General features: G+C 45.9%; 2 protein-coding genes across 2 annotated transcripts in view; both read left to right on the top strand.

The window, feature by feature from the left end:
* The window catches only part of TLL2 (tolloid like 2), a 100,476-nt gene extending 99,708 nt beyond the window's left edge, over positions 1–768 (top strand). Inside the window, exon 21 of the mRNA XM_008144118.3 lies at positions 634–768. Within this exon, the coding sequence (XP_008142340.2) occupies positions 634–768 (135 nt within the window). The remainder of the gene's footprint in view (positions 1–633) is intronic.
* A 6,897-nt stretch (positions 769–7,665) lies between these two features.
* OPALIN (oligodendrocytic myelin paranodal and inner loop protein) lies at positions 7,666–19,434 on the top strand. The gene is made up of 7 exons (XM_054729369.1): positions 7,666–7,787; positions 8,043–8,145; positions 11,045–11,080; positions 14,189–14,224; positions 15,856–15,978; positions 17,651–17,707; positions 19,193–19,434. Exons 1-7 carry the CDS (start codon positions 7,666–7,668, stop codon positions 19,367–19,369), a joined length of 654 nt encoding a protein of 217 aa, XP_054585344.1. The 3' UTR covers positions 19,370–19,434.
* The last annotated feature ends 717 nt before the right edge of the window (positions 19,435–20,151 follow it).

The following is a 20,151-nucleotide window of genomic DNA, read 5'->3' as shown; positions in this document are numbered from 1 at the left end:
GGACCCTTGAGTCCGTAGGCCGACGCTCTATCCACTGAGCCAAACCGGTCAGGGCCTAAATATATTTTTAAAGCTGGAAAATTTTAGTATCACCTTTTAATCAAAGCAATCAATCAAATCGTATCAATCAAATCAAATCAGATCAATCAAATCAGATCAATCAAACCAATCACCAGGGTGGCCCTAGCGCTGGGTGATTCATGGTACACACTTGACCACCAGAAAGACCGGGGTTGGGGTCCTGCCTACCCGTGCGCACGTGAGTCTCCGTTTCTTCAAGCATAAAATGGAGATCGCACCTCCTTGTAAAGTGTAGTAACATTTACATGAGATAAGATCCGAAAGCGCGTGGACCAGTGCCCGGCCCGTCTGTGCGCTGAAGAAATTCTATGTGAGCTGTGTCCAGGGTTGTCTTTGGAAAAGCGGGGCTGGGAGCTCCTGGAGCAGAATGTGCAATGAGCTCCTTCAAAAGGGAGCTGGTTTTGGTGCTCTTCAGAGTCTCTGGTCCCAGGGATACCTAACGGCACCATCCGCCACCCCAGGTCTGTGTAAGGTCCTGGCTCGTCCTCATTTTAAACTCCACCCACAGTCATGTGGCTTAAAGTGCCCTGTTTTCCTCTCTCCATCCCGCAGCCACTGGAAGAAATCTACTCTGCAGGGGATTCTCTGATGATTCGCTTCCACACGGACGACACCATCAACAAGAAAGGCTTTCGGGCCCGGTACACCAGCACCAAGTTCCAGGACGCCCTGCACATGAGGAAATAACGTCGATGTTCTCGGGAGACAGCGACGGAGAAGGTTTTTTATAAAAACAGCACCTTGCGAATCTGCCCTAAAAACTATGTACAGTATTTTTCTCAAACAAAACCTCAAAATCTAGTCTTGGAGGTGTGTAGTTGATGAAGCTTGGCCAACAAGGAGGAGAGATGTTCCTTGGATTCCGGTTGCAGCATGACCAGTTATGGACTTTTGAAGATTAAGGTTTGACGCCACTAATCATTCAAGCTATGCCTGCCATTACCCATTCTCCTTGTCCCTTACTCCTATGGGGCAAGAGGCCAGTCCTCGGGTCGGTCATTCCTCCGTTTCTGGACACGCTTCCGTAGGTGCCAGTCACCTGACCGTGTGCTGAGGCTCCGGCTGTCTTCCGTCTGCACTGGGCAATGAGGATGAGAGCTTGGCCAAGGCTGGTTTGTTACTCACGGCTTTGGGCAGAGACTCTACCAGAGACAGGTTAACCGGGAAACTCAAGCATATGGACATCAGGACTGAAGCAGGCTTCACAGTGAGCAGTACACAGAGGGAGCTCGAGTACTGAGCATCATGGTCACAGAGTTAGGAGACCTCAAGCCTTTCTTCTGTGTCATCAGCTCTCCCTGCCCCCTAGGTTGTCCCCTCAACCCTAATTGCATCAGGGGGCTAAGGCATCTGCTGTGAGTTCCAGCAGTACGTTGGCGTGTAAGGGTCCCCAGTTTGCTGAGAAGAAAACATCCTGGCTCGTTTCGATGCTCCCTGGCTCGCTGACCTTGAGAAGACTCCACCTATGCACCGTGGGATTCCATGGGCTCAGAACCTTTGCTCCTTCAGCTGTGGGGGCACCACCTGTGGTCGACCTTGACTCCTTGACAACCGATGCAAACCGCGTTTGCAAAGATGTGCAAAGACATCTTACGAGGGACCAGTTCAGGCCCCTCATGGGTGAACGCCGTTGAAAACTGGTTAATCATAAGTTATGTAAGAATCAACACCTCGTGGAACAAGTCAGCCTGTGAGTAGCTTCCTGTAACTGATCAGGTTAAAGAGCGCATTGGTGATTTGGCGCAGACGAGCTAGTCTCCAATCTCCAACTGGCAATCGGAATTCACCACACTTGGCACTTGTTCTAGAGAAGTGTAGAGGATGTTGTTTACACAATTTTAGAACCTCCAGGTAAACTTTAAACAGTGAGGTAGTTTTGAATGGCATTTCATTAAGGCATCTGTGGGCATTATGAGCTAAAAGCTGTGGTATGTAGCTTTAAAAGAGTATTTATGTTGGAATAATGTTAAATAATGTTTACATAGCTGTACGTCCTGTCTGGTTGGTACTGAACACCGGACGGAGCACCAGTGTTTTCAGTGAGAGCGTAGATAGCTCCCAAGCACAGAATTCCTTTGGGGGAAAACAACATTATTTTAAACAAAGTGTTTGCAAAAGGTTAAAGGTTATATTTTTAAAAGATCAAAGTATGCCCCCAGAGGACTATGTCTAATTAAAATGATTGCTGGGAGTAAAAAAAAAAAAAAGAAAAAGAAAATAATAGAAAGAAAGAAAGAAAAAGTAAGAAAGAAAAGAAAAAGAATAATACAAAGAAAGGTGGGAAAATGCATGGAAATATTTTTCCTTAAAACAGAAAAAAAATCAAAGTATTATTATGAATAATAATATATGTCTGTATATATGTGTGTCTGTAAAAGATCAGCTGTCAGAGCCTTAATCCCTGCAGTGAGACCAATGCCAACCCGTGACCATAGCTTTACTGAGCAGGCCCTCCTGACCGGCCCCGCGTCTATGCGTTGTTTCCCTTTACCAAGCCCTCTCTCAGCCTCTCTGAGGCTGGAGGCTCAGCCTACATTCTCACGTCGTGATGTATCGCAGACCCTGCCCAGCGGATCTTTGATGCAGCAAATGCAGCAGCTTGTCTGGTGGTTCAGGTCTCATCTGCCTGTGAGGGTGGATTCCATCTCTCTGATTTTTGTATCTTCTGGGTTTTATTTTGTCTCAGCTTATCTGTCCAAGTTAAAACTGAAATCAGGATATCTAAGTGGCTGTTAAGAGTCTTTCTCCAAGGACATGAAAATTCTGTAGTTTCAATCTGTAGAAGTCTGAATAAGAGTAATGAATTCCCTGGAGAAGTGGGAGGGAGTCAGAATCAGGCAGCTTTGCCTCAGTATATGACCCCCTTCCCCCCATGAGAAACAATAGGATTCATTTTTATCTCTGTAGTACGAGTATTTTCAAAAGCACACAACTTTAACAATTATCAACCTGTGGCCAATTTGAAACAATGGGACGCTTGTGAAAACCTTTGTTGGGCCTTCTGGGAGTGACGTATTCCCGGAAAAGACAAGCTCTGATTCAGCGGGGACTGGCCAGATCGCTCCCTGGAAGCCCACACTCCTGGGATTGCCACACGAGGCGGGTGCCGAAGTGTCTGCACACTGGCTCCACGGAGAAAAGCCCATTCCACAGAAAGGCCCAGGCCCTGCCTTGGTGCTTCCAGGTGCTCAGTGACCTTCCCACAGATACCCCTGGATAGAGAGGAGGGAGCCAGGGCCATGGCTCCAGCCAGCTTCGTCCTTTAATCAGTGCTGGGCCTCGGGGCTGTCACAGAGCTCCAAGCCTAGCTTCAGTTCAGAGAATTAGCTTGACGGCCTGATGAATACTTAGGGCCTGGGTCTTCAGCCTGGTCAGGTTCTAGTGTCATCTGGCCTAGCAGAAGCTAGCACCTGGATCCCAGGGCAGGGTAAGCGTCTGGAGTTCACGTTAACCTATGGAACTTCTCCAAACAGAGAAAGCGAGGCTGTGCGTTGGTTCCCTTGAACTTCATTTCTTCTCAAGGGAAATTTCCTATTACTCATGATAAATCATCTGTAAAATCTTGTTAACTGGCAAGTTTGCACTGGGATTTGCCATTGATCTGGTCCCTTTGATAAGTCTCAAGTGATTCATGGTATTGATACTGTTCGGTTTGTGAACAGATCTTCCCATGGCTCCAACAGATGTCCTTCAACTTTCCTTTGTAGACTGAACTTCTGAGAAATAATCCTAAATGCCTAAAAGGTTTCTTTAAAAAAAGAAAAAAGAAAAAAGAAAGAAAGAAAGAAAGAAAAACTGTTTAGAGTGTTATCTATAAATATATTGTATTTTTTATTTTGTGTAATTTTCCATTTCATGAAGTGTTGTCAGTTTCAAAGAGAAAGTGGAGAGGAGCAACCATATGGTCTAGAAATAATTGTTTTATTAAAGGATGTGGATGGATTGCTGTGTCCTGGGTGCATATTACCAGTTCCGACAGGATTGGTCCTCATGGTGATGATTTTCCCCCAATGCCACAAGAATTTGGGGAGCATAGGAAAAGGGGATCCTTCTCTATAGCCCTCCGCTCTCTGGTGAGTACCCAGTGCCCAACTCCAGGACAGAGCTCTCTATTGGACCCAGAAAGTCATGAGCAAAGCGAAAGGTGGCCTCAAAGTTGTCCTCTTTCCTGGAAATCTGACAACATAATGATGGTGGAGATGGTTGTTCCCCCAAGATGGTTGTAGATGTGGTAGACATCTTCCATTTGTCCCTCAGCAACTCTCTCTACTCGTCTCTACACGGTTTTGTGCCCGAGGACCACATCTGACATCTAAAACTGAAGGTCATGGCTCCTATAAGGTGGCCTTTTCTCTCTGGCTTCTGGCAGCCACTCCTTCCACTCGCTCCTCCAGGTCTAGGGGTGCTAATGACCCGCTGCTGGCCTAACCTGGGGTATTGCATTATCTGTCCCCTACAGGGACCTTTATAAATAGTCCTTTTAATAAGCCCCCCTCAAATACTTCAAATTGAGTATGTCACTAATTTCCTATGGGGACCCTGATTGACACAGGGTCATTTATAACTCAAGGATAGAGACTCTATCTGATCGAGGACAGTCTTTTTAGGTTGACCAGATGAAGAGGCTTTTAGGTCTTCTTGGGTCATATCAGGGAAGGATAATAGAGGACCATATCTTTTAAAACACTCAGAATTAATGCCAGACAATTTAACACATGCCACTGTTTTGTGCTCTATGCAGAGTGTCACGGTTTTATGATTTTATTGCTTTCTGCAGTCACCAGTACCTAAAGGATGAGCCAAAATGGTGCAAGGATAGGACTCCTTGATGTATCAGTCAGTGTAAGGTAGCTTATGCTGCAATAAAACAACCCCCAAATGTCAGGAGCTTTACATAAGAAATGCTTATTTTTTGTTCATGCTACATGTTCATTTCTGGTATCTGGTAGCTCTTTCATGTCATCATCAATCAAGTCTGGGCTGGGCTGATGGACTAGTTGAGTTGCTACCTGGAGCATTGCTGATTCCTATGTTAGCATGTCAGAGGGAAAGAGAGTATGAAAATCACACCCTGGTTCTTACATGCCTATGTGTGACATCTCACTTCTCACATTTCATATGGCTGCTCTTAACTTCAGGTGAAAAGCGAGGTGAACCAGATAATCTGATGGACCCCATTGATGACTCTCACCTGTGACACCCATCGATAGGGAAATGATCAGAATCCTATTTGTTTTGACATTTTACTTCATCACTATTTCCTTACTGACATTTTCAACAAAGAGTTTTAACAATTAGAATAAGGCCATTTATCATGTAGAATGGACTGACTTTTTAAACTGACTAGTTGCCTGGCAAGCCATCAGTGTGATTGAGCTTATACAAATTTAAATGGTGGCAAAGTATAAATGAGCAGAGAATCTCAGAGTTGGCAGTCCTAACCTCTCACCTACTAAGTGCATTCTTTCTGCAATTTCTCAGAAAATGATTCTCAGGACTAATACTTCCAGAGGAGAAGGGCCCCCTTCGCCCAGGCCCCCTTCTTTGGGTGATGGTGCCAAGTTCCTTTTGCAGAACCACCTCTTCTCATATCAGAGGGACCACACTGGGCAGATTGTCAGCCAGGTGGCAGGTCCTCTTAGGTCACATGACTCAAGCCAGACCATAAGATCCTCTTCCTGGTTAGAGTCTCCATCAAGAGGGAAAGGAGCTGAGATATTTTAGAGCTTGTTTTCCATGGGAGGATATTCCATGAGAGGACTGTCTAGGAGTTCTTGCTGCTGAAGCCTCAGGAGCAGCCTACTCTGTCTTCCCCGAACCCAGGTCCCTGGCCCTCTCTTCTTTCTGTAAGCTCCACTACACCCAACCAATAAGTCCCCTTCTTAAAGTAATCAGAGTCCATTTTGATGCTTGTTACCTAGGCACCACAGACTAGAGATGTCTTAGCAATTCTGCTAAAGGACTAACATGCCCTTTGGAGGGAGAGTTCGTGGTCAGTGGATACACAGCAAACAAAAGGAATCAAAAAGGACCTCACTGGCCTTGCCCATCCACAGACAGCCTAGCCAGAGGGGGCTGGAACCATGAGCTGGAGTTCCCGGGTCCAGTTATCTGGTCCAGGTGTGATCCTACACCCACCAAGCAAAGATGGAAGCATGCTTTGTACCACTTGTGTAATGGAAGGGGTCCAGTCATTGTCACAGTGTTCTCCCCATTTTATAGCGTGGGACTAAGGCTGGAAGGAGTTACTTCACTCGCCTAAGACCACACAGCTTCCAGAAGGGCCGCTAGGACTTTCACTACAGACTCGCCTGGACGATGTCTCTGTGATGCCCAGGCACTAAGAGACTCAGCTTAGGGATCATCTTGGGAACTGGAAGCCCCATGAGGCAATGACCACATTGGTCTTGTTCAGGTCAGTATCCCACTGCCTGGACCCCACACCCTAAATCCATTTTTCCAATATCACCTGACTAAACAAATGGAGCCTCCATCCCCTCTGTGAGTCAAGCCCCAAAGCCAGGAGTTGGCTTCATTCTGCTCTTTCCCTCACCTTCTCTTCCCTCCCCTGCCCTACATTTCTCCCCCCGCACCTCCCATCATCAAATCTCAATGCCACTGCCCCCACAATGAGTCACTAACTCACTAACTACTCTCCATTCCCACTGCTCCAACCCAGGGCAGCCACCATCGTCCTTCACTGGACTCTGCGAACCAGTGTCTGCATTAACACTCTTGTCCCCTGTAATCAGGCTCCAAGGAAAGGCCAGGTGATCTTTGTTAACATCAATTAGTTAGGCTCCCAATCCCACTTAAAACCCTGGCAAGGCTTCCCATTGCTCCACAGTAGAAATCTTACCTGCCCTCCCAGCTCACACCATTGGTTCCTAACTCAGTCTTTAACTCCTTCCGGGGTCACTCCTGGTCTCTGTTGCTCCAGGTGCCCTGGACGCTGTCCAGTGTGTGAGGGTGCCAGACTGCTTCAGCCCCAGGGCTTTGCCTTTGCTGTCCCCTCTGCCTGGGACCCTCTTCTCCTCTTTCACATGCAACTTAAAAAAGTCCTCTCAGCTGCCTCTGGGCCACTCTGCTCATCTGCTCCTCCACAGTGATTCCTGCCCTCGCTGGAATGTACATTCCCTACGAGCTGGGGCCTCCTTTGTCTTCATCACCCATTCTGAGAGCAGTGCCCAAATAAAATAATACTCAACAGGTAGAAGGTGCAAAAAATATTTGTTAAATAAATTAAGAAATGCACTTATTTAAACGGTCAAATTTATTGGTCTTAATTCCGTTGTTTTGTTGGCATGGCACGCCAACGCCTTCACTATTTTAAAGAAGCAAACTCCTAACAGAGAACTCCTAAGAAATAAAAAGCAGCCCATGTCAATAGCCTCCTCCACCTCTAGGAGCGCCCCCATTCAACGTGTGAGAACAGAAAGGGGTGAGGCTAAACTCCACCAGGCAGGGTGTGTGTTCACTGTGGCAGCCACAGTCCTGCCTCGCAAACAGGGCAGGTCCCAGCCGCTATCTCCCAGGCAGCCTCCACAGCGATGCTGGTACCGTGTTGACTCCATCCTCGCTGGGATGCCGCTGTCTAGCAGCTGGGCCAGCCTCAGCTGGTGGGACCCATTGTTTCTAGAGAGTTTCCAGCTGCAGGAGCCTCTGAGCTCTCGGGCCAGCTGTGGGTTCTTTGCTGAGTTGGAAGTGTAACGGAGGAAGGGACCTGAAAACTCAGAAGGACAAGAAATAAAGGCAAAGAGGGTGGAACGGGAGCCTGAGATAATTGATGATGACGGAGATCACCTGGCTTCTCTGTGGAGCGTGGATACACAGTGGCTATGGAGCAGGAGACCGTCTTCCTCGAGGGATGGGCCGAGGACTCGGCTACTCCCCTGACCATAAATGGCTTGGCCAGGGCTCTCTTGGAGCCACCTCTTGTCCTGTCACCCTTGCTCTCCCAGTTGGATGCCCCTGCAAATGCGAGACACAAGCCAAGAACTCCAGAGAGAAAGGAGCCTGCGGAGGACAGTGTTTGGAGAAGGTTCTTGGGAGGCTGTCAGAATGGTGAGTGACAGCTAGCGTCTTTCTCTCAGCCTAACCTTCATTCTCTCTGAATACAATCAATTCCTAGGCTTTTAAGACTCACATCTCTAATTCTAATAGAATTGTTTCTTTCATACAATAAAGTCAAGGGGCTTGGTTTTAAATTACTTTTCTATGTGCAAAATACTAATCATTTTTGTAAAGTTCTCGTCAAATACTTGCCGGTCTCATCTTTCATTTAAATAATAAGGTTCTGTTTATAACACCTCACATACGGCAAGGGTACGAAGTAGATGTTTCAGCTAAATTCACTTCCCAGGTGAAGCAATGGGTCTGATCAATGCCTTTATCCCTTATTGTTCAGTCTGCCTTCTACTACCTGGTCAGCAATATAAATATTCATAGGTTGCATGAGAAACTTTCCACCTTTTTTATTGACTTGTGATACATTTTTGGTTGTGACTCAAATGAGGTTTACTACGTTAAAAGGGCAAACAGAAGAGGCTTCCGTGATTCTTTATTAAAGAGATAAGTGAAAGGAGTGGAATTTGGGCTTTGGGTTTAGGAGGATCAACAATCCAACCCAGCCCCTACCACTTACCAGCTGGTGACCTTCGGGGACCTATTTTGGTCTCAGTTCTCACCCGTGATGTAGGGATGAGAGCCGGCCCTTCACAGGGAGGTGATGAGCGCAGCATCTGACACTCAGCACACCCTCAATAACAGGGAGTAATTATCCGACTCTCTCTACTTCCCCTCACCAACAGCAAACTTATAACAAGTGCCACTTGGCCGCTGAGATCCTAAAGAGCCTTCAGAACCATCATGTAGACATCATATTGTGCTTAGACTTACAATAAGTGCATTTTAGCAACAAGGGTACTATACCAAATTCGAGTACTTTGAATATTGCTGATCCATGTATGGGATTCCACCCAAAAAGAACTTCCCAAGTGTTTTCCCTGTGCCTTGCTCTGTGCCGGGCCATGAAGAGTATGGCGCCATGTGGACCCTCACACACCTACAGTGTTTCACAGTTTGGATGGAGCTGCCCCCAATGTTATTTGCTTTGGACTTATCCTGTAAGATGGGCAGGGCAAGTTGATTGTATCCCCATTTTGAGGATGGAAAACCTGAGCCTGGGAGATCTGTGTGAGGAAATGGAGACCAGAGAGTTTGAGTCAGTTTTCCAAGGCCACACAGCTTCTAAGTGGCGGAGTCTGGACTCAGATCCAGATGAGGGTTGCCTCACCCCACCCAGCTGCCTCTTTAAAGAACACTGCGTCAGATTCTTCTCCACCCAACTTTACGTGATGTTTTTCTCTCCGTGAGAGCACTGTAGTGTGTTTCTACAAAACATAGACGTCTTTCTGAAATTGGCCAAAACCTTCGTCATCCAAATATTGATAAACAGCACATGCAATGGCTCACTTGTTGCTGCTCCTCCCGTCTGCTGTTACCCAAAGGAAGCTTTGTCTTGGGGCCTGCTGACGTCAGTACCCAGTGCTCGCTGATGAGATAAGGCTCTGGGCAGCTGTGTTCCGTGCAGTGACCCGCAAGTGTCCTTGCAGCATCCGTGGGCTTGGTTGGTGCTAGAAACCGAGGGCATTGGTTAGGTCCCTTGAGAAAGAAGACTCTGACCTGTGGTGGCCCAGAGTCCCTCTTGCCCTAATGTCCTAGAACAGTGGTCGGCAAACTGCGGCTCGCGAGCCACATGCGGCTCTTTGGCCCCTTGAGTGTGGCTCTTCCACAAAATACCATGGCCTGGGCGAGTCTATTTTGAAGAAGTGGCGTTAGAAGAAGTTTAAGTTTAAAAAATTTGGCTCTCAAAAGAAATTTCAATCGTTGTACTGTTGATATTTGGCTCTGTTGACTAATGAGTTTGCCGACCACTGGCCTAGAGTAATGTCTGCCTTGGTCTCGGTAAAGATTAGCCTGGGAAGACTGGCATTGACGAGCCCAAACGATGGTGACAGAGATGAAGACGGGAGGAGGAAGGGCCCGTGGAGCCCTTGGCAGGGCCGGACCCAGATAAGTGGGCACCTGGGCAGGTGAACAATTTGGTGCCCCATTGAGCCCATGAACTTTAAACATTGACTCCAGCCCAGCCGGCTTGGCTCAGTGGTTGAGCATTGACCTATGAACCAGGAGGTCACAGTTCGATTCCTGGTCAGGGCACAGGCCCGGGTTGTGGGCTTGATCCCCTGTGGGGGGCGTGCAGGAGGCAGCCGATCAATGATTCTCTCTCATCATTGATGTCTCTATCTCTCCCTCTCCCTCTCTAAAATCAATAAACATATATTTAAAAACAAAACCATTGACTCCATATTAAGGAGAGAGGGGCAGCTGGGTGCTGAGTAAGGGGAAGGGAGAGAAGGGTTAGCTTCTCCTCTGTGGTCCTGACCAGCTCAGCCCCAGCCCGGAACCTCTGCCTTGGACTCATCAAACACGGAAGCCTTGTCCTTCTCAGGCTCTGACCCGGGGAGGGGGTTTAGGGAGCAGGTGTTCTTGTTGGCGCCGGCCCCGGGGAGGTCTTACTTCCTAACCCAAGCAGCAAGTACCAAGTCTTTCTAAATTCTCACAGTCCCCGCCCTGAAAATAATTCTGGGGTGGGGAGGACCATTTTCAGCACTTTGCTGAGTTTCTATTAATGTTCTTACTGGCCTCCTGGACTGGGGTCCCTCAGGCAATAGTCCTGCAGGCTGGCCCCTTGGTCTGGCCCTGGCTGAGGACTGACTTAATGCTCAGGCTCATCTGCTCCCCTGCCCTCTTTTTGGGCTGAGATTGGGAGAGGACACGACCCGACTGACACCGTCTGACCAGTAAGTGGTCTTAGAATCGCAGGGTCAGTGACAGGTGGAGAGGTCGGGAGCCTGGCTGGCCATTCCTGAGAGCTTTGGTGTTTCCTTCTCTTTTGCAGAGTTTTTCACTGAACTTCATGCTGCCGGCCAACACGGTAAGTCCAGCGGCCCATGCACCAGGCGTCACCGCAGACCCTCCAGAGCACCAGCACGTACACCTCACCCGCACGCACTCGCTCTTCAAAGGCCCCGTGAGGAGCTGGGGCTGCTGACATTTTTCCAAGGCTGAGCATTGTAAATACACCGTTTGAAAAGAAAAAACATCCAGGGCTGTTTTCTGACCAATAGCGCTGCTGAGATGGAGCTAGGCGTTTTCCCGGCCCAGATTTTTGGTGGGTTTCGCGGTGCCAAATGTTTCCGATGAAGTCGTCTGGTTATTCGAAGAAAATAAACTGGATCTACCTCATAAGCGGACACCTGAGCCAGGGTTCAAGTCCCTTGTAACACGAGGGCCTGGTCCTAGAGAGCAGCAGGGAAGGTAGGGCCTTGTCACTCACTGCCGGCCTCCTGGTGCCCCTGGTGGCTGCCCTGGGCATCTGCCCAGACTCCCTTGGCACCTGCTGCACCCTCCTGGTGGCGCCCTGCCTTCTGAGCCCCCCTGACTTGCTCGGCTCCCTGCTTCAGCCTCTGCCTGTTGTCGGCAGACAAATCCCCCTCCCTCCCCTGAGCCATCAAAGCCTGTTAATATGGTCCCGGCTGGAACTCCCCCCTCCTCGCCCCCCCCCTCCACCCTTGCGCTGCTTAGACTCAGCGGGTCTGTAGCGACCCCAGGTTTTGTCTTATCCTGGCAAGGCCACCCTATGAAGGTAACTCAGAGGAGCAAGAAGCCATTACTTGGGGGCAAGGGAAGGGGGTAGAGGTGAGTGTGTGAGGGGAGGTCCTTGTGATACTGGTCGTCACCTTCTAGAGTGCCTTCTTGGTTAACAGCCCATTTCACTGGGAACGGCTCCCTCTCCCTGTGAACCTGTGTCAGTTGGCCCACCGTCCTGATCTGCCTGGGACCATCTGCTTTTAACGCCAACTGTGCTGCCACCTAGGCAATCTTCCTGGAAAACCAGGACTGTCGGTCACCCTACCTCGCAGTTAGGTCTTTACCATATAACCCCTCCCTCTGGTGCAGCTGAGTGCCAGTGCCCTGGGAAGGGGCAGAGGTGGATCCCTGGCTCATCAGAGCCTCTGCAGGGAGTTGGGAGCATGGCCACAGAGGCAAGTGGTCCCTGTTGGGCCATACTGAGCTGTCAAGTGCAAAAACTGAGTTGGGGCGCAGCCTTTGGTCATGGAAGGCAGTGGGCATGGAGGTTAAGAGCTTGGCTTAGGGCCAGACCATGCAGAAAAATTCACCCTCAGGGAGAAGAAGGAAGCAAATAAAGAAGAGCACATGTGAACGACTTCGTGCCCAGGAGAGATGCAAAGATCCCAGGAGGGATGGCTTTGGTCCTGCCACACTCCCAGGCCCCAGCTCCGCTCCCTGGAGAAGCCAGACTCCCGCTGCTTTGGGGCTCCATGAAGCACCCCTAAATCCTTTGCGGGGGGTCAAAGCCAGCCCAAGTGAATTTCTGTAACCTGAAAATAAAACATCTTACCTGAAATTATATTCAACTCTTACCACAACCCAGAGAAATAAAACACTTTAGGCAAATGCAGTATTAAGGTAAGATGGGGGAGGGGGGAGATTGTGTTTAGGTAACACTGCAACCCTTTAAGTACAAATGTCAGTGCCCCCTTTATCACATTGCTCCTTCGGTGGGAACTCTCCGGGCAAGATCCCTAGGCATGGAATTCAATCACCCAAGTTCAGGTTAGATTTACGATTATCTGTGGAACCTTAGACAAAATCCCATAACGTCTGTGAGATCTAGTTCATTTTTTGTGTGTGTGTGTGTGTGTGAAATAGAGATAAAAATTGTGAGAGCCTTAACCCCAGAGACACCAAGGTATTAATGAGGTTAATAAGAATATTAAATAAATAATATTCAAAGAAACTGACAAAGGCTTATTCTCCTGGTGCTCATTACAACCCTGGAGGTAGGTACTAGCATCCTATTTTACAGATTTGAAGAAATCTGACCCCTCACCTGTGAGTGGAGACATTACCATTCCACTCCAGGTAGGGAGCCCAGGACCTATGCCCTCTTAACCCCACACTGGACCACTCAGCATAGTTGACAGCAGCTGGTTGCTCATGTAGGTGTTGGTTCCCTGAGAGTTAGTGATCCAGGTAAGACTATCACCTGAAATAGCTCATAAAAAGGTGACATCCAGTGCCTCTCCTTGAGTGGAGATGTGAGCGGGAAACATGCAAAGCATTCATCAAGTGTGGGATGACCCCAGAAACATGGACAGTTCACAATTTCAGATCCTCCGCAGCCACTTGCTTCATTGCATGTTTGAAAACAATAAGGTGTCCTTCACTAGCTTCCACCAGTCTTTACCTTTTCCCTCTAGCAGTGGGGACAGGTAAGCCCAAAGTGTGCTGGGAAGGATGTGGGGACTAGGGACTGGAGAAAGCCTTCTTGAGTTGTAAAGGGTGTTATGGCAAATCCCTGGAGGTACAGAACAAAGACCTCTCCTGAGTTTCTGAATTCTGTCTCCTTGTAGAAGAATCTCATGTCTTCTACGGGGAAAGCAGTCAAGTAAGGGTCTGTTTGGCAGTCATTGTTGCCAGAGGCTAAGACCAACAAGCAGTTAACATAATTATTCGAGAAGTCCTCTGGAAGACTAATGGACTTTGATATTAGCAAGGGCTGAAAATCAGCATATTATTGCCCTGCTTGTGCCTGAATGGCTGAAGGTAATCCCCTAACCTTATAATCCTTTTATTGTTTACCAAACTTTACCTTTGATGCCTGTTTGCTTTGCTAAAGGGCAAATGTGTATTCTAGTAAATAAAAGTTAATGGGTCTGGAGATTCAGGGAGCTTCTCCACTAGAGTGAAGCCTCTGCCTGGCTTCCCCATGCCTTCTAAATTTGTCTAGTATATTCGTTTGTGCGCAGCTCCTTCTCTAGACCTTGAACCCTAACCACAGATGGATGCAGCCATCACAATTGTTTCTATTGTTTTAACAGAACGTTTAGCAAAGGGGTGAATTTTAGGCATGATAGAATTTTAGGCAGTTCACATTTGACAGCCTGTCTTGTATAATATTCATTCCACAGATAATATTCATTTGTTTTCTTAAGATATATGTTCTTTTTCTACACAGACTACCTCTCCAGTTGTTACAGGTGGGAAAGAAGTGGTGAGTATGCCACTTAAATTTTGGACCCTTGGTTTGATCATTTATAAAACGGGGATAATGATGCTGTACCCATCTTGTGCATTTCTTTTGAGGGGTAGATAAATTTGATGTGTGAACTGTTACCAAGCACAGACTCTGGCTCAACTATTACTCTTATGACCAATTCAGTTCAGAAGTGAGGGAGAGAATGCAAATCACAGATGGATTTCACAATGTGTTGAGCAAAAGAAGCTAGACACGAAAGAGTTGGCAGGTTCTGGAAGAATGTTTTGTTCAACACTGTTTCATTATAGCATTGGCGAGATGCTGTAGGAACGGAACTCTGGTTTCTATTCACCAGTCCATGGTAAAACCGGTTTCATTGTACGTTGTTTCACCACGTCCCAGGAACCTCTGGGTGTTAAGTGAGGACTTACTGTATGTACTGTCTATATGCATCTCTATGGTGTTGAAAAACAGCCAAATCTACGGTGATAGATTTCAAGATAGTCTTACACACGGGTGACTAAAGGGGCTTCTGGGTGCTGGCAATGTTCTGTTTCTTCATCTGGGTGCTGGGTTCCTTGTGTGAAAAGTCATCAATCTATATATTTATGACTGGTATACTTTTCTGAATTTATGTTATATGTGAGAATCACACATTTACACAGATTCTGCAGATTATCTTTTTTTTTTAAATATTTTTATTGATTTCAGAGAGGAAGGGAGAGGAAGAGGGAGATAGAAACATCAATGATGAGAGAGAATCATTGATCAACTGCCTCCTGCACATCCCCTGCTGGGGATTGAGCCCAAAACCCGGCATGTGCCCTTGATCAGAATCGAACCTGGGACCCTTCAGTCTGCAGACCGATGCTCTATCCACTGAGCCAAACCAGCTAGGACTGCAGATTATCTTTGATGATTCCAGAAAATCTGCAAATCTGAAAATTTACGTGGCTATTTCCACTCAGATCAAAACAAAGTGGGAATTTGAAAATTAATTGGTTAATGCATTTAGTGTAAATAAAATTTTAAAAATTCACATCAAAATGGTACGGGATGTAATAAAACCTTTCACTTTTTGCCAGACTAATAGATAAAAATGGTACCTAATTGTTGCTTTGAATCAGATCTCAGTTGATGAGACATTTGTATTTTTGTTTCTAAGAATGTCCTGTTCATATTCGTTGTCATTTTTCTATTGGATTATCACCTTTTTCTAATTGACTTAAACTATGTAAATTCAATCCTATGAAAATGAGCCATTTGCCCTGTACTGTACATTGCAAACATTTTTTACAATATTTCATTACCTGTTTGATTTTGTATAACACTTAGGGTCCCTGAAGGCTTTTTAATTATTATTATTATTATTTTAAAATATGTTTTTATTGATTTGAGAGAGAAAAAATGAGAGAGAGAGAGAGAGAGAGAGCAAGTATCGATAAGCTGCCTCCTGCACGCCCCCTACTGGGGATTGAGCCCATAAGCCAGGCATGTGGCCTGATAGAGAATTGAACCAGCAACCTCTTGGTACATGGGATGATGCTCAACCAACTGAGCCACACCAGCCAGGACTCTTACTTTTAATTGATTAATGTTTTCCTTTATTCTTAGAGAATCTGACTCTGCTTTTCTCTCTGTGTCAGGACTGTGGGCCCTCTATTGGATTAGCCGCAGGCATCCCGTCTCTGGTGGCCACAGCCCTGCTGGTAGCTTTACTGTTTACTCTGATTCACCGAAGAAGAAGCAGCAGCCGTGAGTCCACTGAGGTGATTAGCAGCTTCCTTGGGTCTGGAGGTGTTGGCAGGAATCAGTATTTGAGTGAACTGGCTTTTGGGCAAAGTGTGTTTAGACTTATATCTGTTTTCTGAGGACAAGTCTATGGACATTCCTGCACCTCGATTTCTCAGACTCATGGGCTGGTTTGTCATACAACCTCAGCTCACGTGAGGAAATCTGTGGCTACAAAGATGGTATTTGGGGTGGCAAAAAGTAGCAGTGAAGAGGGACTTTGTTGCCATGGTAACGTGTCTGTACAGTGGATGTGTTTTTTAAAGTCGAGAAATAGAAGGGCACAAATGACCTGAAAAAGGAGATAATCTTAGGAAAGATAGAGGAGAAACAGGTGCTGAGGTGTCATTGGCAGGTGTATGTCCAGAATACGTGGCTCTATTGTCTTTGCCCTTTTCCACATCTGAACACACCAGTCACAAGGGAATCTACCGACCCTGCCCCTTCCGAGTGCCAGGTTGCTCTGGGCACCACGCTCAGAATGCAAAGGCCACCTCGCCGATATACAGCGAGGTTCCAGGGTGTGATACAACCGTGTCGTGTGGACTCTGGGTTCTAATTCCATCCTCTGTGAACATTCCTGCTGTTCTCACAGAGGTCAGCATTCTCAGGGAGGTAGGAAACCGAGGCTCCGACCCTGGCTCTGCCACTTTATCACTTACGTGACCCTGGACTAGTGACTTAACCTTTTCTGTGCCTTCATTAGTTCAACTTAATCGGAGTCATAAAACTAGCCTACCTATTTTCAGAGGCAGGCAAATTCGCTGGAACCAAATGAGATCATGGATGTAAAGATGTGTTGGCAAGCTGTATACTTTAACCATTCAGAAGTATTGTGCTTGCTGGTGGTATTAATTAAGTGGTAGTTTCTCAACCTGCAGTATATTTTAAAATCATCTAGGAGGCTACAAAAATACCAGTCGCCAAGGCCAGTTAAATCAGTATCATGGGATAACCGAGTTGTGGCACTGGTCTTTAAAAAACACAACTTTTTAAAATGTATGGCTATGTTTAAACATATACTGAAGTAGAGAGAATCATATGATAAACCTAATTATCAATTCCTGCCAAATTATATTTCATCTTTACTCCCACCCACTTTTCCACACTGCCAACCCTGGATTATTTTTGAAGTAACTCACAATGGAATTTCTTATTTGTGTTTTGGAAAGGGAGAGTTATTATCTATTTGCTTATTTTGTTTTGTTTTCAAAGTTCTCTGGTGATTGTAATGTGCACCTAAGTTTAAGTACCACAATCAAGGTCATGGGCAATGGTGTGACTCTTTCTTCCCTTCCCTTCCCTTCCCTTCCTCTCCCTTCCCTTCCCTTCCTCTCCCTTCCCTTCCCTTCCCTTCCCTTCCCTTCCCTTCCCTTCCCTTCCCTTCCCTTCCCTTCCCTTCCCTTCCCTTCCCTTCCCCTCCCCTCCCCTCCCCTCCCCTCCTCTCCCCTCCCCTCCCCTCCCTTCCCTTCCCTTCCCTTCCCTTCCCTTCCCTTCCCTTCCCTTCCCTTCCCTTCCCTTCCCTTCCCTTCCCTTCCCTTCCCTTCCCCTCCCTTCCCTTCCCTTCCCTTCCCTTCCCTTCCTTCCCTTCCCTTCCCTTCCCTTCCCTTCCCTTCCCTTCCTTCCTTCCTTCCTTCCTTTCCAACTTAGGAAAGTGAGAGGCCATACGAAATTTCAGAAATTGATGACAATCCCAAGATAGCTGAGGTAAGAACTCTTGGTTGTAATCACTGTGTATCATCACACAGTAAACAAACCTAGTGAAGCAAGGGTTTTGAAGCCTTTTGCATCATAGGAGAAGTACAGTTCTGAGCATGTGTGGAAAAGAGACGACTAAGTGAAACTCAGACACAGGAGCTTCTCAGCACTTTTATTGGCTGGACAGGAATTCAAGGTTGAATTAATATTAGAAAATCAATGTAATATAATGTATTTTACTGACAAATTAAAAGAGAAAAATCATGTGACCACCTCAATAGGAAAAGAAACTACAAAATTGTAACAGCCATTTGTGGTGTGAAAACTTTAGCAAACTAAAAATAGAATAGGAATGTTCTTAAATCAAATGGAGATATCTTTTCTAAAAATTACATCAAACATTATACCTAAGGGTAAACTGTTAATGAATTCTCTCTTTTCAAGGTCAGAAACAAACCAAGGATGCTCATTATTACCACTTCTATTCAATATGTATGGTCCTAGTCAATGCAGTAGAATATGAAAAGGAAGTAGGACATATAAGACTGAAAGAGAAGAAATAAAACTTTCATTATTTTCAGATGATATGATTACCTACAGATAAATTGTTAGAATTATCAAGCAATTCTAGCAAGTTTACTGTATACAAATTCAGTATACAAAAGTAATTTGCATTTCTAAAAATCAATAACAATATAAAAAATAAAAAATGTTCAAATACCATTTTGTAGTGGCAATAAAAGTATACATAGAATGCTGAGGAATATAACCCCTTTAAGGAAAAAAATAAAACTTTAGTAAAAGATATTATATAAGACCTAAATAATGGGAATTATATACCATGCTCCTGAATAGGAAAGCTCAATAGCATAAAGATGTCAAACACCCTAAAATTGATCTACATAATAAATGTAACTCCAATGTAAATCCCAACAGACTTTTTTTCATGGAACTTAATAAGGCACGTCTAAAATCTAAATGGGAGAAGGCAGAAAAAAGGTTTAAAAAGTAACAATGGACACATGAAATAGAAAACAAATAGCAAGAAGGTAGATTTAAACCCAACTGTATCAATATCCCATTACATGTAGTTGGTATAAATATCTCAATTAAAAGGCAGAGATATTAAGATTGGATATAAAAGCAAGTCACAACTACATATTGACTACTAAAACTCACTTTAAATATAAAGACACTAATCGATTAAAAGTAAAGAATAGAACAATAGACACAATGCTAACATGAAGCAAGAGAATGCTGAATGGCCTGAAAACCCCTCCCAAGGCAGCAAGCTCAGGCAATTATTTGTTTTCTGTCTTTTAAGGATCCCTGTCCATCCTTGCTGATGTCCAGTGTCTCAAAAACTATTGTTTTAGACCGTTTGTCTGAATTTTGGTTCTTGTAGGTGGGAGGGTAAATCTGGTTGTGTTACTCCAACTTGGCCAGAAGCAGAAGTCTCTGCTGTATTTTTAAAAAACTGTTTGTTTTCTCAAGAATCCTAGGAGAGCACCCACACATGAGAAGAATATGATGGGAGCAGAAGAAGCTCACATATATGTGAAGACTGTATCAGGAGGCGAGGAGATCATGCACGACACTTACCGTCCTACTGTGGAGATGGAGAGAAGGAGGGGATTGTGGTGGCTTGTGCCCAGACTGAGTCTGGAATGATGTAGGTCAAAGAGCAGAACTGGAGCTGGAACAGAGCTGGAAACCCAGGGATCTGAGCATGGAGTGAGGAGAGATGCTAAGCTGCTTCGTAACCAATCCAAATTTCATTGACAAATCTGGAAAACTTTTGGATTGATTTGTTTCTTTGGGGACAGATCTGACAAGGTTCATTCCAGCTCTCAGATCTTGTGGTTTAAGAAGCAGCGAACCACCAAGTGAGATCACTGTGCATCCAGAAGGAGCCCTTGGGTCCTGTTCCTGACCCCAGTGGAAATTCTCTCTCTCTCTCTCTCTCTCTCTCTCTCTCTCTCTCTCTCTGTGTGTGTGTGTGTGTGTGTGATTTTAGAAAGGGGGCTTGATTTCTGAGTGTCTTGCCTCCTCACCTTTTTTATATCCCATTTCTCAAAAAATCATTTTACCTGACTTCTATGGGAGGGTTGGCCAAGGCCTACATGATCTAAAAATGAAGCTCAAAGGGGTGTCTGAGGGAAAGCAGATCCTATTACTGAATATCTCAGGGTAGAAATCAGATGGAGCCGCACGTGCCTTGACTACAGGGCAGCACATGGTTGGACCATTCATTACTCCCACTGTGTCTTAAATATGTGATCAGACATATTTAAGGAAGACAAATTGCAATGGGCTGTGTGTGCATGTGTGTATGCACAGTAAATAGTGTTTTAAATGATTATTAGAAATGAGGCTCTATCCATTTTGTGGGAGTAGAGAGAAAAGCTCAAGTCCTTGGACTATCATGGGGAAAAGCTCATGGTCAAGAAGAG

Source organism: Eptesicus fuscus, chromosome 17 (assembly GCF_027574615.1).
Source record: "Eptesicus fuscus isolate TK198812 chromosome 17, DD_ASM_mEF_20220401, whole genome shotgun sequence".
NCBI lineage: Eukaryota > Metazoa > Chordata > Mammalia > Chiroptera > Vespertilionidae > Eptesicus > Eptesicus fuscus.
Note: the sequence above shows the minus strand (reverse complement) of the source record. Positions and strands in the feature narration are given on the sequence as shown.